Here is a 26891-nt window from a genome sequence, read left to right as displayed (position 1 = left end):
TCCGCCCTTTTGTTTTTCATACAAATCAATGATAGCAGCATGTGTTGTAATGCTCTTGCTGTTCTACTGCTGAAAACTGGTTAGGCGAGAGTCTTACCTGGGTGGGAAAATACTGCTGGAAGAGTCAGTGATTTGGTGCAATCTGCATAGATACTTTCAAAAGTATACTTCTACCAATTGAAAGCAGGATCAAGATTTGCGCTTTACTTCATGCACACATCAAAATCTATTTTAGAAATGTGTAATAAATATAATGCCAGAATTAGACTCCCCTCTGCTTTTACAATTTAGTACCTACACACACCATTTATACTGGTTATATAATGGTAGCTCTTCATTGTGGACTGCTTTCGTTTTGCCTATCAGAAAGAGTTTTATTGTGTGAATTTAGGCTCGTGTTTGCAATTAATTTACAATTAATCATTAAGGTCAAGATCATAATGTCAAGAGTTTCCAGTATGAATGTGCAATTTACCACTTGTCATGTTTTGGAGAGAAAACTATGACTCAACTGAAATATAGTAAACCAAGAGCCGGTATTGCTTTTTTTTGGTGTGTGTAATTTATTCCTGACAAAAATCCTCTGAAGGATCTTTTTTTTTTTTTTTTTTTTGTAAACTGGAAAGTTTCCTTTTAAATGTATCACAGACTCCGCCCACCTCGCCCGCCCCGCCCGCCCGCCTCTCCGGCAGACGCCGGTCGAGCGAAGCAAGCGAACCCGACTACCGGCCGACGGACTGCGAGGCGGCCAGAGAGCGAGCGATCTCCGGAGCGGATGAAAGCTGACTCTTTAAATAAGTTCAGCCTCTTGTCAGTGTACGTTAGGCAGCAATGAGTACATCGGAGTCCTTGGATCGGATGGAACTCTGTGAAAGCCTCTTAACATGGGTAAGTCATCCAAGATATACTCGTTTCTTCCTCCCTCACTTGACAGCTCTCCGGCGCCGACGAACGCCAGCTAGCGTACGTTGCTAATGCTAAGCTCGAGGAGCTAACGGCGGTAACGTTAGCTGGTCTCGAGGAACTTGACACGAGCCCACGTCGGTGACGTATGCAGGCCAGCTGTTCGCTGCTTTAGCATGCTGATGTGTTTGCTCGCTAGCGGGTCGAGCTACCGCACCAAAAAAATAACCACGGCAAAAAAAAAACAACAACAACAACAAACTGAGAGGTTTTTTATTCTGTCTCCTGGGCTGTTACCGAGCGTTCAGCCTAACTTTACTAAATATCTGCCTGATGTTGTTAAAGAGGTAAAGACGGATCCGGCAGCACGGACATCGGCCTTGTTATGATTTAACGTTTCTTTGCATCGGGGATTTTTTTTTTTTTTTTTTTTTTTTTTTTTTTTTTTTTTTTTTTTTTTTTTTTTTTTTTTTTCCTCGTCTGAATTCAGCATCGCTCCGTGTCTGCTTCTGGGCTGAATTCCTGTCATTGTTGTCCTTTTTTTTTTTTTTTTTTGCTCGCTTTTCTTCTTCTCCCCCCCTCTCATTCCTTCTTCTGGTCTAATTGTCAAATACAGGCTAATTTCCTGAGTTTGGGTTTACAACGTGACCCTAAACCTTTCCAGAGGTTTAAATTACCCAGTGGAGAAGTCTGGAGGATCACCTGCTTCCGATTGGGCCGTGTTTACATAATTGACTCTGTGCCTGTAGATGGGACGACACTTATCAAATGTTGTTGTTGTTGTTGTTTTTTTATGCATTTCATATTGTTTTAACAAATCGTTAATGTTTAATAAATGATCGCTTTCCGAGAAAAAGAAAAGTAAAGTGAATATGCTAGCCAAGCACACATAGAGCCTGCTCTGGACACACACAATGGTGGGGAGGTGTAACGTAGACGTACAAGAAAAAGGCAATAGTTCATGTAATTAATACGAATACTTGAGTGTGTAAAAAAAGAAATGTGATTGGCAGGGAGGGAAGGAGGGGGGGTGATCAGGCTCAGCTGGGTTGGCTGGAGTAGGATGTAAGACACTGACCTGAAAACACCCTGTGAATCTTAAGAACCTCACTTGAAGAGCTGTCCTGAAACATCAGTAGATACACGCTGGAAGTGAACTTGTAGATTCCCCTCAGTGAGATCAAACAACTAAACCTGGTGGTCACAGTATTCATGTGGCAGGCAAACATTCCTCACATACCTGTTAACTGTGACGTCACTGAGTCTGACTGATCCTTAGTTTAACAGGAGACTGCGCCTCCTTACGAAATAGCAGCTGTTTCAGTGCAGTGGGAAGGAGGAGTATATTTGATTTTCATGGAGAGTTCACATGAGCCTGGCTGCACCTAATTATTGCTCACAGCTTTAGTTGTCTTCACTGTGATTATAGTTTTGAAACCCTGCTCCCATTAAGGTTTGCGCAACCACTCCGAAGGGCGGACCGATCGGCGACCAGTGTCGGTGGTTAAACGCCATGATGTTGAAGTTGAGCGTTTTTGTCTGAACGTAGATAGTGGTAGAGTTTCTGCCAGTTTTGGTGCATATTATTATCAGTGCCGATTGGTTAAAGGCTGCTTTAATAGTTTAAAAAATGAACCCGAGATCTGCAGCCTGTAGAACGCAACTGGAAAAGATTTCCTATGGCAGGTGGTAAGACTCATATATCGAGTTTTTTTTAAGTCTGGCACCACCAGGCTAAGTTTTTGCCCGATGATACAAAAATGTGCACGTTATTAGGCGATATTATAATCACGATGCAAATTTAATTTCATTATGAGTTAATGTGAGGGCTTTTGCGGCCAATTATTTTGTAGTTCTAGTCATGTGATGTCTGCATAGACCACAGCTCGACAATCTCCTTTCCCAGCTGTTTTCACAAACCCTTTAGGTGTGGATCTCAGTCCAGCCGATCTGTTTGATTTCCGTGTACCTGAACTCTGGGTTCATGTGGCGTACTCGAGCAAATATGATCGTTTCTTGTTATGGTTTTACAAAACTCGCATGGCAATTTCTAAAAGTACATAAATAACACGGTTATGTTACAGCTTTCTAGTGTTTGTTTTACATTTTGTTGCCCTTTGTTGTGTGCTGCGATATCGTATGAAATACTTAAGCTTTTGACAAAGCATTTTTTTTGATTGAAGGGTCAATTGTATTTCCACACTTAGATATTCTTATTTTTCAATGCAAGCATTAGTTGTGATGAACAATTTCTCGTACCAGAAAGTACTGAAGCAGGGAGTATGTCAATGCTACAGCTTTTGGTCAGATGGGTAGCTCTATTGAACTGTAAAGGGCATTTTTAAGCCTTGTATGAGCATCACAACAGTACAAGTTCCTACAATTTACAAGGGGACAGAGAAAATACTTCTCCAAAAGATGCAGTCGTGGCTGTTGACCTCCTTTTACTCTGCAGTCAGTGCTTCAACGTTCCACCACGATTAGTGTAATCATAATAAGCTGATTTGGGAGGTGATCCTGATGATGCAGGGGACATGGCTTAGCCCAGAGCGATCTGTAAAAAGCTACTGAAACTGAATATCAACAAAGTATGGATAGGTTCCCTTCATTTTTCACACCGGGGGCCTCATGCCTTTGACCTTCAGTCCAGGAACAACAGCGCAAAGGTCTATCACTGACTAATCGTTTTACCGTCGGTGTTTTCACTGCATTTACAAATCTTTCAGTAACTATCTGTCAAAACATTTAGTTTTTGATTCTTATGACCTTTAAGATTACAAAAAAAGATGGATATCAGAATCCATAATTGAGTCCCGCTTCGCTGCTCGGACAAATACATCAGCCGTTTGCAGCAGAATGTTTGCCGTTTGACTGACTGACCTTTTTTAGCTGCTGCAGTTACTAAACGGGTTTCTACATTTGTGCCCGATCAGCATTCAGGGCATTACGTGTGACGCAAATAATGAACCTCTAAACATACAGCTTGTGTCCCGTCTGTAATTGCGATGGAACTGGTAATATGAAGCTTCATTCACGGAGAGCTTCGTGCCTGAACTGTGTCCTCTACAGCGTAAAGCAACCCACCTGCACTGCTCCACTGTGGCTTCACAATAGACAGAACAAGGGCATGCATTCCTTTCAACAAAGCATTATATATATAATGTTCATCAAAATAATGGAAAAGACAGTGTTGGATGTTTTGGGCTTTAAGCAGCTGCTAGATTGAAGATGATTTGAGTTTTAACTTTTAAAGCCCAGCTGTATCCAAAATATCCAACCTGGCATCAAGCCCCTGGTATATTCCATGTTACAGGGGCCATTGAGTCATTTCTTTCACATAAATACTTTTACACCGTGTTGACAGCTACTGACTGCTTGTCATGCTGTCACGCTCGTTGCCTGTCAGCGTGTTTGTGACGGGGCGGTCCATCCTATGTTTTCTTTCCTGCCGCGTCTTTCCTGCGAAGGGAAATGATGAGACCAAATGTTGGCGTGGTGGAGAGCCGTCGCCAAGTTTAGAACAATCGAGTCCTGCCATGGTGTTTGTTGTGTTTCATTTCTCTCCTTTTGTGTCGCTTATGTTTTAGTGTTTAGTGTTCTTTTTGTTTTTTGTTTTTTACACCAGTGGTGTCGAAAACAGGAAATCAGAACGAAACCCGCTATACAAGATAATGTAGCACCACAGGAAAGCGTTTCATCTTGATTGAGCTGTACTATGAAATAGGCAGAACTGTTAGATCCTTGAGGAAACACTGTATGTAATTAAAGCAGGTAAAGTTTCTCCATCCTCCCACCGGTAATACGCGTTTATGTAATCTGGGGGTAATGTTTTGGTTCTGTCGGTCGTGTTGGCTCCGGGCCAGCGGCTGCGTTTGGCTGCGAGCCGACTCGCTGAGAAGGTTTCTTATTGCTGCCTTAAAAACCCTGCGAGCTAGTTGACGAGTTCGTTTTCATTGACACAGTCACACAACTAATAGGTCCCCCGAAGGTCATGACAGCAGAGACAAGAGGCAAAAACTGTTTAAAGTTCACTGTGGTATTATTTTCCATTTCCTTCATATCCCAATAAAATACAACGGCAGTCTAAAACCTTTCTGTCTGGATGATGTTGTCCACTGATGGATGTTATTGTGAGTGTCATCTTCATGCCATGACAAGTGTGTCCTACTACTGTTTAAAGCGCCGAGTGTTTTTGTGTTCACTGATCTCTCTCTTCACCTCTGGTAACGGTAACGTAGCGCTCCAAGTTGCTTTGACTTACTGAAATACTTCTCAAGGTCCCAAACCTATCCATGAAGAATTAAAAATCAAATCAAATCAAATGCATTTTCTTTAATTTTGTTTAAACTCGTTAACAACAGATACTGGCATTAGTGCCGCGCAGTAGTTGGGGAGGATGTTGTTCTTGCATCATGTTTATTTTAAGAACAGTTGTCCAGCCACTAGTTACTCAGCAGTGAACCGAGACGGCAAGGAGTGAAATGGCGCGTTCGTACTTCTTGTTGCTTTTCACAGTAACATCTCCCAGTCATAAGAACATGAAATTGGAATGGGTTTTATGCTTGAAATAAGTACAGTCTGAAAATATATGTGACTATATACAAGTCTAGCTTGGGTCTGACTTGAAGCACTCAGCTCAGCTCCTCAAGTGGATCCAGAAAAAAACCTCTCATACGCGAGCCGTCAAACTAGTTGGCCAACATGTTGAGATTCTCGATTGCTGACCTTTGCTCTTAGCGAATCGCCAGCTGGAGGCCTGAGAGTTTCATCTTGTATTTGAGCCACGTCATGAAAAGTGAGGCGGAGCAATGTGCAGGCAGAATTTCAACCTCGTCATTTTCTTCCTGTTATAATTCCAACATTCCTGCTCTTAGTTTCCTCTCCTCCTTCGGCACGTGGACTGTTGGCATGCGGACTGAGGAAGAGACACTTGTGTACGGGCAGCAGACTTTGTGCCTGGAGGATACCGGTTAGAGACGAATATGAAGAGTAGAAAGACAACAAAGACGAGCGAGGGAGTTGGGAGAGGAAGAAAGGGATCTGAAAAAAACCCCGATAGAGGTGATGTATTAGAAGCTGAGCAGGGACGACAAGCAAAGTTTGCTTTCACTTTCTTCTGTTGGCTGAACATCAAGTAAAGAAGGTGAAATTGAAAAGCAAACATCAGTATAATTTCAAGATAATACTGTGTTGAGAGTAAGGATGTTGGCTGTTAAATATGAAGATGTGACTATTTTATAGATTGTCCGGCACTCAGGAAATCTGTCGTGTGCTCTCTTTTGTTGCCGAGTGCACGGCCACCAGGACCTTCTGCTGTCCCCGTCCGCACCCACAAATCTCCCCTGGTGGAGGCTGCGGCCAGCGAGCCGTTGCCCTGGCGAAACGGTCCTCGTGGTCAAACGCGCCCCCCTTTGCCTGTTCCTCACTGCTGACCTGGCGACGCACTGTCGCCGGCGTTGCTCCGAGGGGTGACGACCTGATGACGGCGCGGTGTCCCCGTCTGGTGAAACCTCGTCTCGGCCCGCCACTCGCCACCTTAACCGCCGGTGTGGTGCGGCGATTCGCCGTGGTCATCCTTCATGTGCCTCCGGCGAAGGGTTCAATATCTTTGTGCAAGATTACTCGTATTAAAAAAACCAAGCCTGTTCGATTCAAAGCATGTCAAGTCTTTTGGTACCGGTGTCCGACAGATTCAACTCATCGTCTCCCAGGGAACAGCGCCAGTTGAGAGAAGCTGAATCCCACCAATGGAATAAATCGCGGGTCGGAAAGAGACGAGCTATGTCTGCACCTGGCTCATTACCATCACCAAGTAGTTTTTGAGTAGCTGATAACCCCTACGACTCAGACAGCGGGGCTCCAATTGTACCGGGCAGCATTCAGGTGCGGCTGTGTGGCTTGTGAACAGGATGCTCCTTAAAGGAAGGCGTCGTTGCCTCTCGTGTAGAACGTTTGTTGAATGTTTCCGACAGATTATATTCCAGATAATAAACTGGTTACGTTGTACAAGTGAATTGTTTCATCCTTCACCCAACACTGAACATATATGCGTCTGTTTGTTGTTTAGATCCAGACATTCGGAGTCGAGGCTACGTGCAAGACGGTAGATGACTTGACCAGTGGTGTTGTTATGGCCCAAGCTCTGCAGAAAATGTAAGTTTTTCTCCTTTTGACTGATGTATGACAATATTTGTTTTTATTTGCATTTTTATTTAAAAAAAAAAAAAAAAAAAAATTTCTTTCCCTCGTTGTAAAGTTTAGTTTTGCGAGTCCTGCGTGAACTCCTGCGTTAAGGGAATAAACCCGAGTGTACAAGAACTCCAGACATCGTTGTCACTGATGAGCAGACATTAAAACATTCACTGACTCACTCCATCACTACGTCCAGCCTGTTACTCATTCAGAGCGCCAAATCAGCTCAGAGGATGACACCCCCCCCCCCTCCCACACACACACACACACACACACACACACACACACACACACACACACACACACACCCTTTTCCCTGCCCCCAAACAGTTTGCGTCTGCTTAAAACACACATCACGCTTTCAATTCGGTTTTTATTCAATTTCATTTATATATCACGAAATAAGAAATCTCAGGGTATTTAAGATAGTAAAGTCCTTATAAAGTACTTGTATAGTCCTTATGACGGAACCCAAGCAACACTGTATTATATAACAATTTTCTTTTCGCTGTCTGAATTTTCTAGAGACATGGTGTATTTCAATGATGCTTGGATCAGTAGAATCAAACCAGAAGTTGGCGACAACTGGAGGTTAAAGGTAAGAGACACGTATTCTTGGTTTTAGGAGTAGCGATGTGTGGTTTAGTGTTTTTGTGGGACGCGAGCTTCTTTTTTTCTCCTTCAGCCACATAAAATAACAGATATAACGCAAACTTATCCTGAACTGGTAGTTATATCTTGGCACTGTATATTTCTGATGACCTTTTTTTTTTTGTAAATCTCACGTTTAAAACTTGTATTTTTAATATTCTGCAGAAACATTTACCCGAGTTCTCTTTCTTTTTTTCAGGTCAGCAATCTGAAGAAAATCCTAAAAGGCATCCTGGACTATAACCAGGAGGTAAGAAGACTTTATAGTTCTCTTTTTAAAAATAAAAACCGTCCGTACCCAGAATCCAAACTACAGTTGGATATACTTGTAATGCTGGTAAAATTTGAGACTTTCTGTTTTACTCTTTTATCCTTTAGCACAACACAGGTCCTATAAATCACATTTTTATATCATGGAAGATTGAAATTGTTTTCAAAAACATTAAACCTTTGTCCCCTTCTAGATCTTAGGCCAGCACATTAATGACTTCACACTACCAGATGTCAACCTTATTGGAGAACACTCCGACGCCGCAGAGCTCGGGAGGATGCTGCAACTTTTATTGGGCTGTGCTGTTAACTGTGAACAGAAACAAGGTACATATTGAATACACTATTGATCCTTGTCAATGAGTGCATATGAAAACAATTACTAAATGTCTGATATGCTTGAATTTTCCTCATAATTGTGTCTGTTTCTCTGTAATCTCAAGAATACATCCAAACCATCATGATGATGGAGGAATCAGTGCAGCATGTTGTCATGACAGCCATCCAAGAGGTGAGACTGTCATTCTGTTCAGACTTGGATCAAATAGGATTTGCCGGTGATAAATGATAAATAGGATTGAGAAGGTGAAATTGGTCAGACATTTTTTTAAATAACAAACAAATCAACTTCTTGATTTAATTTCCTTTCAGTAACAACAATTACCAAGAAGCCCTGATCATGTTGCAGTTTTTATGGAGAAAAGGCACTTTGAACGCGGATGCTCTTCATTACAAATTCATAATAACACCGATTAGCAATACCAGTATATCAATACAATCCTGACGATACCTATTTCTATAGCTGTGAGCACTTCGCTTCTTCCAACCATCAACTGATTTTTGTGTTTCTGCAGCTGATGAGTAAAGAGACTCCGGTCACTGGAGGAAATGACTCCTATGTGGATCTAGACAGACAGGTATGGAGACGTTAAAGAATCTTCGTGTTGTTACTTTTAACGCATTTCTTTTCATGTTTCACTCTCCTCCTTTTGGACTTCAGACATGAAATACAGCTGAATCTGTGGAAAACCTGAATTCTGCTGAACCACTGTGCTACTTGTGCTATTATTACTGTGTACAAACTGTTTCTTTGTAGCTCTTGATTCAAAAATGTCTGGGAAGTAAACGAGTGTTTTTGCAGCGTCAGCCATACGAACAATGAATCTGGTGGAGATGAAAGGAAACCTGCAGGGTTTTGATTGGTTCTTTCTGCCTGTTCTCAGCTGAAGAAGACGGTGGAGGAGCTGAATGATGCTATGGCTACCAAGGAAGAGATCGCACAGCGGTGTCGTGAGCTGGACATGCAGGTTGGTTTTCTGCAGTAATGATCCCCGGTGATTTAGGCTCTTTCATAGCTGCCAGTTACTTCATCACATGTCTGAAAGACTTTACCGAAAAAGACATAACCCTCGTCAGGTTGTCTTGCAAGTTAGTTATTACTATTGCACGCCATTACAGCCACTTTGTAAATAATTGGACATTAAAGTAGATATCATTATTGTTTATGTCATGTTGATATGATCCTGATAACCACGGTGGCAAAACTACAATTCTTTGAGTTTCTCCTTACTATTTCATAAAGTCTATATCATATGACAATATCAGTATCGATGGCCTTAATAATATAGCTTGCACCTGCTGTCGGATGTATAGTTTGAACTGTTGAATATCAGACAATACTCATTGGTATTGAGCAGTAATAACTGTAAAGACAATGCAATTTGAGACAGCTAATCTGAATATTAAAAGCATAAGTTGGTGAAACATTTGAAGTAAAATGCACACTTGGATAACAGCACAGTACAAAATACAAACCATTTGCACATGCAGCCCTGAATGAGAAGTTTTCTTCTTACTTTTTCTGCTGTACTCTACTAAACTGGTGGTGTCAGACTCTATAGTTTTGCAGATATTTTTGGTTTCACTTTAAAAGCAGCTCCTTTTTTGCCTCATTAATCTATAATTACAAGCTATCAAAACAGTCAATCCTGTTGCTCCAGATGGGCATGTCCTACACTTAATTATTTCCTTGTCAAATTGATTTATTTTTGTCTTCACAGTGATGCACACAAGAGAGTGAGAGAACACACCTTCTATGTATAAATTATATTGAATTATTTTACATTTTGTTTCTGCTCATGGAAGCTCTATTGCAGAAAATTGGAGCTGTGCTTTAAAGGGTTACCTGCTCTCCTGTTATGTTGAATCAGTTTCCTCTTATTTCCTTATTTTTTTTCAATACTGTGTGCCTTGCTTTAAAGGCCTTCCATGTCCAAGAGGAGCGTGATAGACTGAGGTTAGAGTTTAATGAGCTAGAAGAGAGGGTAAATCCAAACTTTCTTTTTCTTTCTGTCTCTTTCTTCTGTCCATGGTTGTGTGCAAGTGTGTCAAATAGTCCTGGATTTTTTTTTCAGCCTGCTTGCACCAGATTCCCCCTTCTCCAAACCGCGTGTGCATGTGTGTGTACACGTTTGTGCGCAAGTGTTTGTGCACACGTATACACATGGGCCTCTTGAGGCACACCAGCAACAACTGCAGTTTTGTCTGGGTGTGTCAGATTTCAGCCTTTCACTAATACGCCTCAGCGTTTTTGACTTTGCTGTGTCTCATGCTTTCCCACAGCAAGAGTATACAGCGAGGGGAAAGAGGTCGGCATTTCACCTCCAGAAGAGTCAATTCTTGGTAGAACTGTTGAATACATGTTAGATAGTCTACACATACTGTAAATTATTCTCATGTTCATATTTTTATATTTTCCCTTCTGGGATTGGAAAAAAAAAAAAAAAAAGACATTAAAAGCCTTTTGGTTATCCTTTATCTAAGATTTATCCCAGGTCTTATCAGGAAGCAGTCAACACGGTTGTATCTCATTTACTGTATCTCAGTACCCGTGGGAATTATATGTTTTTATGAATCCTTTTCTGGTTTAGAGAGTGAATGCAGCTGATTCCCACCTTATTTCCTGCTGTTTGAGCTGTCCTGTTCACATCTTTGATGTGATATTGGCTTGTTGCAATGAGAGAATTTTCACACTGGTGTAAGTTCTCTCGGTTGCTTCCACATAACGGTGTTACCAGCACTTAAGTGACATACATTTTAGACAAAGAAGTGTTGAACAGTATAAAAAGCTGACATAGATAGTCTCATCAAAATAGTTCTTAATGAATTGTAAATTATACAAAAATAGATTCAGCAGGTGTATTATCAGTAAAAGCCTAAAGTTAAACCTGAAGTACATGCTATACAGTTTCATTTTCTTTCAGCAACAACATTCTCTGTAAGTAGTCTTCACAACTCTCTCTTTCTCTCTTTGAGTCAGGAGACATTAGATAAGATCCTTCTCACTTACAATGGTTATTTACTTTTGTGGATATCACTTGTACCAGTTTGGGGTCGTAGAAAGGTAACTTTCTATAAAAAGCAGAAAGGCTTTTGCTTTTATTTTCCTATATGTTTCAGGGAGGAGAAATGGTTGTAAAGACCTTACATGACAGTTAATTTTACATTTTGAAAATAACTCTGCTTATTAACCTTACAAGAATGTTTGTATTTTCCGTTATCACATTTATGAGGGTCAGTTATTGTATTTGTTGAAGTACAAACGTGAATTAGTTATTAATTTGTTTTGTTTCAAATGTGTAAAAAAACAAAACAACAACATAAAAAATGGAAAAGACAACAACCAGCTTCTGCTTTGCTTCGTGTGGAGTTTGATTCTCTGTCTATCACATTGAGAAGACAACATCAACCCATGTAGCCCTCTTTGCTCTGTTGGAGTTTGTTGATTGGCCTTGTTGAAGTGTGTTTGGTGTGTGCTTGCTTTTTAGAACCAGACTTGATGCTGCACTGATTGTGAACCTAGTGAACTGAATGCCGTTAAGAGATTGTTACATGTATATTTAAGTAACTCAAGAGACACAATATGAAAATGTTCAGTTTCATTCAGCTCTAACTTGTTTCCCTTGTCTGCATCTCTTCATCTTCTGAACATCCTTTCCTGTCTCTTGTCCTCTTGTCCCATTCATCCCACCTTCCGTGTTCCCTTAAATCCCTCTTTCTTCCATGCTGTCCCATTTTCACCTCTCCTTACCCCTGTCCTCTTAACTCCTTTGATTCCATCTATCCCATTCTTATTCAACACCTTCACTTCACCAGGTGGCAGCCCTGCAGGAGGAGAAGAGCAGTTTGTTGGCAGAAAACCAGCTCCTGATGGAGAGACTTAACCAGTCGGACTCCATCGAGGATATAAACAGCCCCGCTGGACGCAGGCATCTCCAGCTGCAGACACAACTGGAGCAGTTACAAGAAGAAACTTTCAGGTGCCGTCTTGCAACACACACATTGAGATCTGACGCTGATGCCAACAAACCTTCAGTGATGATCATGACTGCGTTTGATTCCTTCTAGGTTGGAGGCAGCAAAAGACGACTACCGGATCCGCTGTGAGGAGCTCGAAAAAGAACTGTTGGATGTGAAGTCCCAGAACGAAGAGCTTGCGTCACTGGCTGATGAAGCCCAGTCTCTGAAAGATGAAATGGATGTCCTCAGGTAAGGTCGGGAAGCAAAATCTTGGCTCTCAACATGGTGACATTACCCAAGTTAACAATAAGGTAAAAGAATCTCATCACTGTTCATAGTTATCGTGTTAAACCTGAGAATGACAAGGTTAATGTTGACATTCATTACCGTACAGGTCATGTTTGTTGTGCACTTATTTACAATCGATTTTGCGAGTGCAATCAATAGCTGTGATGCGATCCTAAAGGTGTAAGTAGTCATGGATTTTTATAACCCACGCGAGTCTATAAAACATGAAATCGATCAAGTGTTAAGTATCCCTAGCAGCTTGCTAAAACATGAACACGGAACTATAATTAAAGTTGTAGATGCTTTGAAAAGTAATAGTCTTGCATCAAAGCGCTGATGTATGCTAGAATTAGTCTGAAAAACGGCGATGACACAAACAGAGCCTCAGTAAAGCTTTCCCATCTCCTTTCTCTTCTACACATAACCTCTCAAAAACAAAACTGTTGTTTTCCACCCAGGCATTCATCAGACAAAGTGTCAAAACTGGAGGGCACAGTGGAACACTATAAAAAGAAACTGGAGGACATGGGACTTCTCAGGAGACAGGTACAGACACAGCTACTTAATATTTGTTTTTAATTGTGGTGAGTCCTATTTAGTTTTTCAAAATTTGCAATACCTAACACAGGGTCCATGAGTTTGTTATTTTAGTGCCCCCCCCCCCCCCCCCCCCCCCCCCTTTCCGTGCCAGTCTGACAACTAGTAAATGTGTATGTCCATGCAGGTCAAGTCAGACAGCACAAACTAAACTTGCACTGCTGTCCTTGTTTTCCAGAATAAGCTTATGGAAGAGAAGAACACAGTGTTGATGCAGACCAACGTCGGCTTGGAAGAAGAACTACGAAAGGCTAATGCTGCCAAGGGCCAGCTGGAGACATACAAGAGACAGGTACCTGACCAGCAGCCATGTCGCCGCTTATACACAAACATTATTTTCACTTCCCCATGCTGTGATGTAACCCAGCTCTTTTTTTGGCACTCGGTTACAACGCTCTCTCACACGTGTATAGATATTTTGAGAGATCATGTCTTCTCTTGTATCATCCTCACTCTGCGCAGGTTGTTGAACTTCAGAACAGACTGTCCGAAGAGTCTAAAAAGGCTGACAAGATGGAGTTTGAGTACAAGCGTGTCAAAGAGAAGGTGGACTCTCTGCAAAAAGAAAAAGATGTATGTAAATTTCATTTTAATAATTTAAGGACTGATACACTTTAAATATTTGTTTACTGGGCAAAGAGAACATTTTTTTATTTTCATAGAAATATCCTACTGTGCCATTTTATCAATGTCACATGTATTACAGCCAGAGGAGCAGAACTTTGTCGGTTACATTAGACCAAAGGCTGTAAATAACTGAACAAAAATTGCTGTTATTGTTTAGCACATTGACAGAGCAATAGTTCAGGGCCTGGAGGGGAATATTGACATTCTCTGTATCGGTCAGTCACACATTTTTAACTGTGTCCCTCTGTAGCGTATGCGGACCGAGAGAGACTCCCTGAAGGAGACTATTGAGGAACTGCATTGTGTTCAAGCTCAAGAGGGACAGCTTACATCAGGTAAAGAAATGTCGTAGTGGCTGAATACGATCAGTTGATCTTTTTCTTTTCTTAGGATGAGTACAATCTACTTCATCAAACCTAGTTGTTTTAACTGGTATCTGTTTCCACAGGTTTGTTCCCACTGGTCAGCAACGATGGCACCGATTCGCTGGCCGCTGAGATCACCACCCCAGAGATACGGTATGTGAATATACGAACCCTGTGTTTTTGTTTCCCTTTACATATTTAAATGAACGAACAGGAAGTAGTAATGGTTGATGCAGATTCTCCTTCTATATTTATACTCAAACAAATGAAATGACTTTTGTGCTTTACAGAGTAATAAATAACAGCAACAACAAAACAAAAAAAATCATAAAACCAAGGTTTTAATTTTGGTGTGGGAGGACATTAATCTTTGTTTTTTGTTTTAGAAATACTGTCTATTGTCACACAATAGAAATTTACTTTAGATTTTGAACATTACAGTATGCCTGTGATGCTGTTATTCACTTTGTAGCCAGATGGTTTCTGTGCTGCTTTAAGGTAGATGAGAGGTCTCTCTGTACAGAGTTATGTAATAGCTTTGTGTGAGTTACATCAGACGGACAGCAGCTTTCCAAGAGGGCTGGGTTTTCTGTTGGCTGCATACAATGCTTTTTTTCAGCGCTTGTGAACTGAGGAAAAAAAATGTGAATTTCTGTTGAAATCTTAATCCTGTAAAAGCTGCTTTTGGCTCAAGATAACCGAGTCCAAGCAGTTCATTACCCTCTCGACGAGGGCTAATGAAAAGGTGTTGGGCCCTGAGGAGAAGTCCTGAAAACCTTTAAAGATAAAAGGAAGATTTTGCAATAATGAGTTTCATGTCGATTTAATGTACATCTGCAGGTTGTCTGTTCAGCATCAACCTATTGCTTTTATAAGCATCATCTGGGATTGATCATCAAAGTTATCTAAATTGTAAATCAGTGAGGAAAAACAGCTGGAATTGTAATTTTTCTCTCAATTTACTGCACCTCTTCCAAAGTCAGCCGTTTCCTCCCCTGGCCTGACCTTTACTAGCCTGCAGCTGTGAGTTTGTCTGGAAACATTTAGCTGGTTCTTCAGTTGTGGAGGAGTCAGCAGCCACACCCTGAAAAACAGGAGTCAAGAGAGACTGACAACCAGCCTGACAAGCTGACAAACATCTGAAACAGACAGACAGACAGATAACAAAGCTTTTTACCTGCTGTTTTAGTGTTATTTAGGGAGTGTTATTTAGTGTGCTGTGTGCAGTGTGAAACCTTTCCTGTTTTGTTAATTTTGTATGATCTATAAAAAAAAATTAAAAAAAAGGGAAAGGGGTCAAATGAGAGTGGCTCACTTTCCACAGTAGTTCAACCAAATATGTCTAAAGTAGAGAACAACACTACAGTTGTCAACTCTTTTTTTTATGCTTACTGCATTCACCCACTACTGTGCCACTCTTGTCTTTGGCAGTTCTTGCTGTGAAAGCTAACTTTATTCACCTGATCCTCACCACAGACCGCTGAGAGGACACATAATTATATAATTTAACTCAAATAAAGCAGTGTAAAGGGATAGTTATTCACTTGGGTGAAAAGTACAAACTAAAACTCTGCAACAGTGGCTACTCGGTCTCAAATTTATTTTTAGCTTCAGGGTTGGCAGTCGTTCAGTCTGACGGCCGAATACTTGCAGTGTATAATTACGGCAGTATTTCATCAGTCTTTTTTTTTATTTTTATTTCGCCAGTTTGTTTTGCTGGAAGAGTGAAAACACTGTGCCAGCAGTTGTTGCGTGTTTGCATCAGGATAATTTATTTCTAACAAAATCACCACCTTTGGTGTTATGAGGTGATCCAATGAGATAATCAGTTATCCTGCAGGTATTTGTTGATATAGTTCATTGAAGTAAATGACTTACTTACACTGATTATTTGAGCTGGATATATTATCTAGTGCAAGTCCAACAATTGAAGGTGGGTCCTCTTCCTGTTGTAGTTGAGGTTCCGCTGCCTGTGTTTCAAGTCACTAGTTTGTTTTCACTACTAACCTGAGCACGACTTTGGTGTTGAACAACTACAGCATGTGCTTTTTAGCATTTCGGCGAAGTGAGCCGTGATTGCAGAAGATATATAATTTGTTCAGAGCGAAGGGACTAGTGTTTGACTCGCAGAATGATGGTATTACCGAGTGCTTTTGATTCTTCTCAGGAGTTTGATTTGACACTAAACGAGGCAAAAGTACAAGTTTTACATCCTGAAGTGACCAAATATTTGCTTACTCCCATCACTGTATGCCTTAGTCCAAAGATCTTCGATTAAACCACTCTAATATTGCAATATTGTGGAGTTTACCAGTTACCTTGTTTGTTTGTTTGTTTGTTTGTTTTTGTGTTAGAAATTGCACGTGGCAGCTTTTGCGCGGATGTACTGGAATCTTTGCCTTTTTAAGTTGACGTCCATGTGCAGGAGAATTCTAGCTGTTGTAGTAATATGTGATAGCTGGCACTCTAGGCTCAATGCTTTTTTGTCAGGTGTTTTTTGTTAAGATTCATTTTCTCGTAGTAGAGCTGCGCAGGTAATTCATGCCATCTTTGGTTGACTGCAGTACTGAAGAGAAAATTAATATGATCTCAAAATAAATTTTCAACAAAAAGGGGTATGATACATGCAATAATGTATCATACTGTACCTTTAGCCATGACAGTGTGATACCAGACTTGAGATATTAAAGCAGATGCTCCAAAGGGGTTTTGAGTATCGGTGTAAAATAGCCAGCTGTCTGTGTTCAGTATTATTTGAAGTTAACAATGATTTCTGACCATTGTGCTTTTCCAGAGAACATTTGATCCGTCTTCAGCATGAGAACAAGATGTTGAAGCTGGCCCAGGAAGGCTCAGACAATGAGAAGATCGCACTATTGCAGAGTCTACTGGAGGATGCTAACAGAAGAAAAAATGAACTGGAGACAGAGAACAGGTCAGTAAAGGGCACACAACAACCTCTTTGTCCATTCACCTAGATTTGAGTCACTTGTCCGCTCCTGTGTCGGAATTCGGTTCGATCCATTTATTTTTCCACAATGGTTTTCTTTGTCTGCTCCCGTGGAGTCAAGGACCTTTTAGCCAAAAGCCTGCCTCTCTGATGTTTCCTCTACCACTGTACATGTAGTTTGCACTTTGCTCACTGATTTGTTAAACACTATGTTGTCCGTCTGGTCTTTCTGTGCTCGTTATCTAGGTTAATCAATCAGCGCTTGATGGAGGAGCAGGGTCAGGTAGAGGAGCTACAGAAGAATCTTCAAGAACAGGACTCTAAAGCAGATGACGTAAGTGATCAAATGTTTGCTCTGTACTCTTAGTATAACTCTGATACCAGTTATAATCATCATATATCATCATACCACACTTCCAGGACTGCAGTAAACAGTTTCTCCTGGAGGTTCATCTTATTTCTAAAGATGAGAAGATGCACCTCGGTGCATAGAAAACTGTTAAAGGGCACTTTTGATTTCCTTCTGTTGTACGTGACTCTTCATAACATTAACCATTGCTAACACCCTTCATATTTATGGTTTTGTTTTTCTTTGTACATGTACTTTTACAATTTTGTTTTTCTGTGTTGCATCTAACATATTCAACGCACGTTATATCTGTGATGATGAAAAGAAAAAGGAGAAGTTTTTCATCATCAGCTTGTCTGCTCCTTGTCTTCTCCAAACTAGTTCATAGTATTGGACAGATGATATTTAGGAACATGAGAATTGGAGCACCTCCCAATAAGGTTCACGTATGAGAGAGAGTTGACGTGCATGCTTATCTTTGTTTGTCTTTACTGCATAATTTGCACTGATCTGAAACGCGTTGTCTTTTGTGGGATTTCTGGTTCCATTCCTGTGAGTCTGTATATTTGACATCTCATGACCAGCCGCATCGGTTTTGTTTTAATCATCCGTCTTTTCACTCAAGATGGTCAGAGCGTTAATTTCCGTGTGCGCTCCAATATTTCTTTCAGATGAGATATGAGTAGCCTGCAGGTGCAGCCATTTAGAGAAAGAGCTAGTGTGTGTGTGAAAGATTGATTGTCACATCAATATAATATCATCCACTATGGCAGGGCTATGCTTTTTGCCTCTCAGTAAAAAAAAAACCTGTCCATTGTCTTTTCAAAAAATGCTCCCACTGTCAGACTATAGTAAGTATATCTTTGTGATTCCAGCAAGTTCTCTGTTTTAGGCTTTGTTCTGTCGAGACCTGTTGTTTGTGTATTTTTTTTTTAACTCCCTGGTTTAAATGCGTCTCAGCATTTAGTATACTTTGCACATTGTAAAAACTGTGCATAATGTAGTGCCAGTATCATCCAGAATCCACTTTTAGAGAATGAAATGGAAAAAAAAAAAAAAACTCCTCCACTAGAAACCCAAGGCCCCTGTCTCCTCCTCTGACTCCACGCTGTAGCCAATCAGAGCATGCAATCTTTTAATACTCTGAAAGTTTTGCACACTATCTGACTAGATACCATACCGGGGACTACCATTGATTCCAAATACATCATTGAAAAATCTTAATAAAGTAGAAACTGCTTTAATTGTACATTTTTGTTATTGTTACCCATTACAATTTTTTATTTGAGTTCTACAAAACTGTTGATTACCTTATTGACCATCATTTCAAATTGCCGGTATAGTATTTGATCATATTTTTCAAAGTTATTTCTTCTACACTTCCCTCTTTTGGAAATCAACAGAAATCTGCTACAACTACTGACTTCTGCAACAGAATCACTCTTTGAAAATCACTCATTTTCTTTATTATGAGGGTTGTAAAATATCATTTTCATTTGTCCTTTTCCAGTCTTCCATTCTGAAGAAGAAATATGAGGAGCACATGTAAGTGATCGTCTGAGTCAGGACATTGTGGAATTTCATTTGAAGAGAATCTTTAGAGTTTTAAATTGAATCCTGGAATCTTTACCGAAGAAATGTATTTATTTGGTGCTTTGTTCTTTCTGTTAGGGAAAAACTACGAGAATTGAACAATGATTTGTTGAAGAAAAATGCCTTCATCGATAAAATGGAGCCTAAATACAATGCCAGCTGTGAGTTGGGAGTGAATTCTGGATGTGTCAAGCCTGTTGACGTTCATCCTCTATTGCCATCTATTCATTTTTTTTTTTTCTTTAAATAATTTAATGTGAGATGTTGCTGGACAGATACCAAAATATAACAAAAAAAAGCACATACTGTAAATGAATTATTCACTGCATACCCAAAGCAAAGGACAAGCTAAACTAGGACATTGTTCCCCTCTCAGCCCAACGGGTGGACGAGCTCGAGGAGGCCTTGAAAAAAAAAGACGAAGACATGAAACAGATGGAGGAGAGGTATAAGAAATACCTTGAAAAAGCCAAGAGTGTGAGTATACTTTCATTCCCAAAGGAGCGTCAGATGAGCTTTCTTTTGCAGGGTGCAGTGTGGGCACTGCTGCTTGCTGTAGGTATAAGACAACAGGAGATCATGTGGTCTGCTTCTTTACAGGTCATCCGCACGCTGGACCCCAAGCAGAACCAGGGTTCAGGTCCAGAGGTGCAGGCCCTGAAAAACCAGCTGCAGGAGAAGGAGAGGATGTTGCATTCACTGGAGGTAACCAGTCTTTCAGCTAAGAGTCGGGTGGTCAGGCAAAAGAAGGAGTGAACTCCACCAAGAAGCGTGTCCGTGTCCTTGTCCGTGTCCGTGTGTCACAACGTAGTGGCAATATTTGGAGACCACTTTTGTGTCGTTTAGAAAATTCTTACATTGCTTACGTTTTTGTGCCGTTATGTTTCCTCCAAACAGAAAGAAATGGACAAGACAAAGAGCCAGCGAGATCACGAGGAGAAGCTAATCGTGTCAGCCTGGTACAGTATGGTAAGAAGGACCGATTACAGCTGGTGTTACTGGTCACGCATGTCCTTTTTTCATTTTATTGTGGCACTTGCAAAAGTAGAGCAATAATAAAACGGTTATCATACACAGATTATATATGACTGATAGCTGACCCCAAGCAATTGGCAAGTGTAAAATAGTGATAAGTTTAACAGACATTATTTTGAAATGGGGTTCTTTTTTTAATATTTCAAAACACATATTTTTAAATGCAGTTTTAAAAGTTTGACCATCTTTAACATACAGTGGATACGTCTTCTTGCGTTGGCCCCATATTGCTTGTAATAAGCGGTCATCATTTTAGCCAGCAGAGGGCAACATAGACTTTTCTATAACCTCAGTGGACAACGTTTGCTCATAACATTTTGGATCAGTTGCTGGTGTTGATGTTCATGACTTGTTAGATCGGCACTTGTGTTGCATTTTATTTTCAGTATTTTCCTTTTCTCATGCATCAAGATTAGTTGACTGATGGAACCTGAATCGCTTGTGACTGTCTGACTCTGTGTTACAACAGCTGGTGCTCCTGCATGAGCCCTGGCACAACTTTCTGTCTTGTTATACTCGTAGACCTTTAAAGCCATTAATGTTCTTTCTCCGTTTCTTTCCCCAGGGTATGTCTCTGCAGAAGAAGGCGGCTGAAGACCGACTCGCCAACACCGGTTCCGGTCAGTCCTTCCTGGCCCGGCAGAGACAAGCCACCAGCACACGCCGCTCCTACCCAGGCCACGTCCAGCCAGCTACCGGAAGGTAGAGATGGCAGTAGGGCACAAGAAAAATACTGCGACAAACTACCTTACAAATCCCCTGAACTCGCATACAGTAGACGTGCCTATTTTGAGGCACACTATTTCCATTCATTTCTAATCGAAGTCCTTGTTTTCCTGTTTTCTGCCTATTGATTTTCTTTTTTTTTTTCCCCCCCTTCTCGATCAGATCCATGAGGTAGAGATGCCAGACAAGGCTGCCCAAATCTTGCACCACTTTCTTTTCTCTGACTAAGCATATTTTACTGCTGTGATGCAAGGCTCCTCTACCTTTTTCAAACCCCAGCATATTTGATAGGGTCTGACTAATCACTCCGAACGTCCTCTCTTCCTCCCTTTCAACCACTGACCTTCTTGAACTTGTACTCTGTGGCAAAGTTTTGCCACGCAGGTAATCTGGACCCCGAGGCTCAGAAGCATCGCATCCTCTCGACAAGTTATTGTCATTTTTGATTAGAGGAACCTCGCTCTACCTGTTCATGCAGTATTTATGCACATCTCTACCTGTAAAAACGTTTGACGTTCAGTTTGTTGTTTGAGCGGAGCAGACAGACTTTCTCTCCTGCGTTATCCGTTTTAACTCTTTATGATGTAGCTTTAAGCTTTAAGTAAGTTAAAAAAAAAAAACGAAGCAATTTTCATTTCCATGAGTCAGTGTTTAAATTTTCTTCCATCTGACCTTAAATCAGTCTTAAACAACAAATACATGGCGGCATAGGAAGATGTATTATCACATGTAAATGTTTAGTTTGCTCGCTAAATAGTCGGAATGATCTAATTGAATGATTTTTTTTTTTAATAGGATTATGTGATTTAGGAACAAAATGGGTCCCTGTTGGCTGGTCACAGTGCAGCAATAAGTTTTAAAGATCAGAAGGTGCAACCCACAGCTACTGTACATAACGGTGTACATTGGTTTGTCGTCTCTCTTAAAGAACAAAGAGCCCCCATCGAGCAAGACCACGTCACTTGGTTTTAGCTTTACCAGCATTTACAAGGTTGTATCAGACAACACCTTACGTGCCATAGCGTTAGATTTAAATGTATTTATTATAGCAGGCGCTCCCCATGAACACAACAGAACAAGAAATGCGTTGACAGTGACTCCGGACAGGAGATCTTTGCCGAGTTGCAGACACTGGGACTGTCTGGTTGAAAGGAATTTAGTTTGTAGATCACTTTTAATGCCAAAAAAGATCTATTCAGCGTGGCACATTAAAGTGGACTTTTATTTTTTATTTTTTTTGTCATTTGACTTGAAAACCAGTTCATTGCTTTCATAGTGTAAAGAGGTTTTTCAAGGTGTGTTAAGCAGTGTTTCAATAGGCGCTACACAGCATCTGCGACTTCAAATAGGAATCTTGTCTAGGTATGATTATTTGAACTGTTCCCATCCTCTCTTTAACCCATGTTTTGTTCCGTCTTCTTTGCATCGTCATTAATTCAGGCATATCACGGACGATTTCTTATTAACCTTGAAGTTCATTTACTGCGTGTCTGTTTAGGTCAGGGGCTCACGAGCCCTCTGCTGTCTGACCATTCCTTCTCTTTCTCCTCCCTCAACAGCAATGTCACTGCATGACTGGCGCACCAATGACCTGCCCTAAGCCTTTGCGTGGCCTGGCCTGGCCTGGCCTCTCTGTGGCCGACACTGACCCCCTCCCTCCCCCCTCCCCCTTGGCTGGGCTGTAGGCCGAGGCGCGCAATGCATGAACTACCCGCCTGCGTACTGTTTGCATGACCTTGCATAGACTCGAGCCTGCGAATAACCAGCCCCACTAGCAGCAGCATGAGCACTAACAACCCTCTGCAGGGTCATGCATTATAACCTCCAGACAAGCCTGAGGAGGGATGGGGTCGGACGAGAACCCCCCCCAATTAATTTATTTTCCACTGTTCCGGCTCCTTTCCCTTCTCGTTCTGGCGCTCTTTTGTTCCGGTCTCCTCCATCTCTTCTCCTCCTCCTCCTCCTCCCTTCGTGCTCTTCATGGACACGCCTGCTTGTGCTTCCACACTGCATCAAGTCTGTTACAGTTCAACCTCTGTCGCAAACACCCAGGAAGGGGCCAGAATATCGCAGCGTTGTCTGTCGGTCAACTACTTGAGTTAAAAAAAAAAAAAGAAAAGCCTTCATTGTAGGACCTGTCTGACTGCATCAGGATACCTCAATGTCATATTTCCACATATCTGTTTTTATTTACATGGTTGGAGGTCATATTTGAGAGGGGGAACCTGCAAATCAGTCTGCATAACAAAGTCACCTCCTCCTATAAACCTCTACACTAAGCGTGTATGTCGAGCCTCTCCTCAACCTGTTGCTAGATTGCATCTTAGAAGTGATATTTACCTCGAGTAATGGTGCCCTGCAGGTTTGCAGACAGATGGCAGTAAACACATATGGTGGCAAAAAAGAGTGTTTTAAATAAATAGCATTGTTACAGATGCGTTTTTTTTTTTTTTTTAAAGTCCTCATTAAGCCTACTTACAATTTCTCTCACTGTAGGGTCTGGTTTTTGATTAGAAAATGCATCTTTAACACGGTGATGATATTATTATTTTTTTTTGTGTGCTACTTGTTTGAGGAGCAGATGTGGTCTCATCAAGCAGAGTACAAGAAGCTCTGCTGAGTGCATTTTGTCATAGGTTTAAAACAGTTCACCCTAAAAACAAATGCAAATTTAATCTGATTATTGACAGAAAAATCTGGATATAAAACTGTACATTAGCTCAGGTAGGCTAATGTAGGGTCCGTTTACTTCACTGAAAGGGTTAATCAGCTAAAAGATGTGGAAAGGGATACCGTTGATCACAGGAACATTTACTATTTAAACATGCAGTGTTATACAAGACAGCAATTGTAGTATCAGTAATATGGAAACTGATGTTGTTTTAGGTCATACTGTAAATTTTGTGTAGTTTTTTTTTTTTTTTTTTAATATATATATATATATTTCTCTTATTTAAACATTTTCCGAGAGCTGAGAAAGCATGAAAACCACACCAGGACCTGAGGATATATGCATATTATAGGCATAAATGCATACTTTTATTTAAATGAGAGATGATTGAATCCTCTAATTTCGTGCCTTTGTTTAATATATATATATATCTAAAAAAAAAAAAAAGAAAATCTTTTTAGGATCAAAGGCAGTAAGATTTGTTACCTTACTGACTAGATTAATTGTGGTATTTGAGGACAAATGTCCGAGATGAGCTTTAAGTTCATCCACATTATAAATTATTTTGTTGAAAAAAAACTTTTGTTGGGCTTAATGAGGGCTTTTCTTGTCAGTTTTAACCTGATTTACTTCTAATTGTTAAATTGAGTAACCTTAGTTTAATTCATGCCGTGCATTTTTATCTTAATGGCTTATTTATTCTTTTGCCGCTTGTACAGCAGTGTTAACATTTTATTTTTTTAGTAGTATTATGCTATCACCACGTATACTGTTACAGTGGACGTGATGTTTCCATAGACATCAAAATACTGTTAAATACTTTGTCTTATGCAACAAAAGGAGGAGAAGGTTTGTAATAGTGTAGCGCTTGTTTCCATTGAATGATGGTGTCAAAACAGGTCGGTGTGAATTGGAGAACAACGGTTCCATTTACCTCCGGTTTCTTCAGGAAGAGGAGTTTCTTAGAAAATCACTGTGCTGAGAAATTGTCATGTTTGAATAGGAATGTTTTCTCTTTAACATAAAAAGCACATTTTACACTTTTAATTCACTGACCGGTTGGTACATTTACTGTGACCCTGCGAATGATTTCAAATGTTAAGTAACAGCAACAAAAGAGCGGGGGCCTTGTTTGTGGGTAAAAGGGTTTATTCGCTGCGAGAGGATGCATGTGCAACTGCATTGAAATGTTTCTAGCAGAGCGGATCAGGTTCCACATCATATGCATCAAATCAGTTTGTTTTCCAAAACCGAGTGGTGAAAAAGCATTTTCAGTATGAATTCAGCAAAGTAAAGAAGTGACATGTTTCGTCCAGGTTTCTGGTTGTTTCTTTTTAAATCCAAGTGTTGCAAACCACTCGCCATTAACATCCACAGTTTGAGCTGTAAGTTATACTACACAGAACTCTTCGAGCCGTCCATCCCTACGAGTCGTTTTGGTAAGAAATCTTTTTATAATGGAACCCATCCACTTTGTGGTTGAGCTGTTGCAATTCATATCAGGGATGCGGGGAAACATTTCCCCGAAAGAGAAAGCAAGATTATCTTCTTCCCTTTCATCCCCATCTAATCTGCCACTGTATGCTGTTGCTTTTGTGTATGTATAGTCTTTTAATATTATCCGATTTCCCAAGTCAGCCAGTTTGGGCCGTTTTTAAACCGTATTAATACCAATTTCTTGTCAATAAAGTAAGAAAGGTGACTTCATCATGTACTGTTCAAGTTGTGACTCAAATTCTTCCATCTTTACTCATGTTTGAGAACAAAAATCGAAATAAGAATTGCAGTAATTCTTTAAAAACTGTATTTTTTTTTCACATGCCTAAGCTAAAATGACTACCCAGTATTCCCTAATGTTACTTGACTGCTAACTGCACTTTGGGCCAGTTTAAATGCATTGGAGAGGTGAAATAAGCAACACGAGGCTATTAACAGTTCAGATTCATAACGTGTGCAGTGTTTGCCGTAACTTTTTTTTTTTTTTTTTTTTTTTACTCATTGGAAAACGTTTCTTTACATATTGAAGTAGCAAATAACCTTCCATTTGCCAAGTTTTATATTGCTTGTATACAAACACACTATGTACATACAGTATGTGATAGTGGTATAAGAAGTGTCTGGATATTTGAGAATGAGGAAAAATAAGAAACGTGTCTAGTTAGATGGATTTCATATAGCATCTGTCCGATGAGGACTTACTGATGAAAATGTGCTTCCTACACTGCAAACCTTGGAAATGACATTGTAAATAAAGCTTGTATAAAACAGGTTGCTTGTTTGTTTGATTTTTTTTATTTTTTATTTTTCTAAATTTTCTCTTGCTATAAGTCAACGGTGGAAAAAAAAAAAAGCATTCACATTCTTTACTTAAGTAAAAGTACTCCATTTCCAAGTACCTGCATGAATATCGAAAGCAAAATGGCGTTTATAATTAACACATTTTCAGTTTTTGGACTTTTTCCTCTAATCTTTGATTTTTAGTAAGAGAACTCATCTGAACTTCATCTGAAGTGTGACTCGACTACACTGAATTTCGTGAGATGACAGAGGTTGGAGACCACTGTATTCTTCAACAATCTGTTGTATTTTAAAAGCTCGCGTTACCCAAGTTTCAAACAAAGCGACAGATTTCTGGTAATAATCTTAAATGCGCTCTCATGCAAAAATACTGAAGATCGACTTTGTCTGGAAAAAGAGGAAGTTGATTTCAGATGTTCGTTGTATTAGGAAAATATGTGAACTAATATCGTCTTTGCTGGCATTTGGAGACTTTATTTTGAGTAAATTGACTTAACTGGATAAAGCTACACAGCAGGAGGCAAAATACTGTGCCGCTAAGAAAGTTTTTTTTAAAGTCAACTTCGACGGCCTCTTTTTCTTCTGATTATCGATTTACAGTTTTCAACAGTTGCAGCTGGTAGATGTAACGGATCAATACATGATTGAACTAAGTACAAACAAACACGCGTCATTGTTTACACAATAAGTTAATGATAGTAAAAAGTAGACACCCTTTTTTAAATGTTTTAATTGTCTTTTAAAAAGCAGTTACAAGCTGAATCCGCCGTAGTGTTGTTTTATCTCGGATGGCTGCACGCGCCGCAGAACAAAACTGCGCTCGAGCTCAACGACGGCAAACGTTAACTGCATATTTGTTTGCACATTCACGCGGGTTAATATCCCTCGCGACGGCACGCGTGTACCTCGGTGGGAAGTGACATAGAGCCGCAGGAAATCACTTGGGACGACGTGCGGTGTTTTGCGTCGAGTACATCCGATGCGTAAACGCTGAGGTGTTTCGCGTAACGCCGCCATGCCGCGCCAACAGACCTGCTGCTGGCGGGAGTTGTTAACGTGCAGAGTCTTTATCCGCGT

General features: G+C 40.5%; 1 protein-coding gene across 3 annotated transcripts; it reads left to right on the top strand.

The window, feature by feature from the left end:
- The first annotated feature begins 732 nt into the window (after positions 1–732).
- On the top strand, positions 733–25783 carry hook3 (hook microtubule-tethering protein 3). Of its 3 annotated transcripts, none has more exons than XM_069163052.1 (25): positions 733–888; positions 6971–7056; positions 7621–7693; positions 7946–7996; positions 8211–8343; positions 8460–8527; positions 8871–8933; positions 9240–9323; positions 10278–10340; positions 12172–12335; positions 12424–12564; positions 13062–13149; positions 13379–13492; positions 13663–13773; positions 14078–14162; positions 14276–14345; positions 16987–17127; positions 17389–17476; positions 19002–19036; positions 19163–19245; positions 19461–19561; positions 19685–19789; positions 19982–20053; positions 20685–20821; positions 22405–25783. In XM_069163052.1, exons 1-25 carry the CDS (start codon positions 832–834, stop codon positions 22418–22420), a joined length of 2229 nt encoding a protein of 742 aa, XP_069019153.1. In that variant the 5' UTR covers positions 733–831; the 3' UTR covers positions 22421–25783. The 3 variants fall into 3 exon arrangements, with proteins under 3 accessions (XP_069019153.1, XP_069019164.1, XP_069019176.1); XM_069163063.1 differs by having other exon boundaries at positions 21008–25783; XM_069163075.1 differs by lacking the exon at positions 10278–10340.
- The last annotated feature ends 1108 nt before the right edge of the window (positions 25784–26891 follow it).

This window comes from Embiotoca jacksoni, unplaced genomic scaffold, assembly GCF_022577435.1.
Source record: "Embiotoca jacksoni isolate LCO1_2020_lvr unplaced genomic scaffold, fEmbJac1.0.p SCAF_10, whole genome shotgun sequence".
In the NCBI taxonomy this organism is placed as follows: domain Eukaryota; kingdom Metazoa; phylum Chordata; class Actinopteri; family Embiotocidae; genus Embiotoca; species Embiotoca jacksoni.
This window is presented reverse-complemented; position numbering and strand designations above follow the sequence as displayed.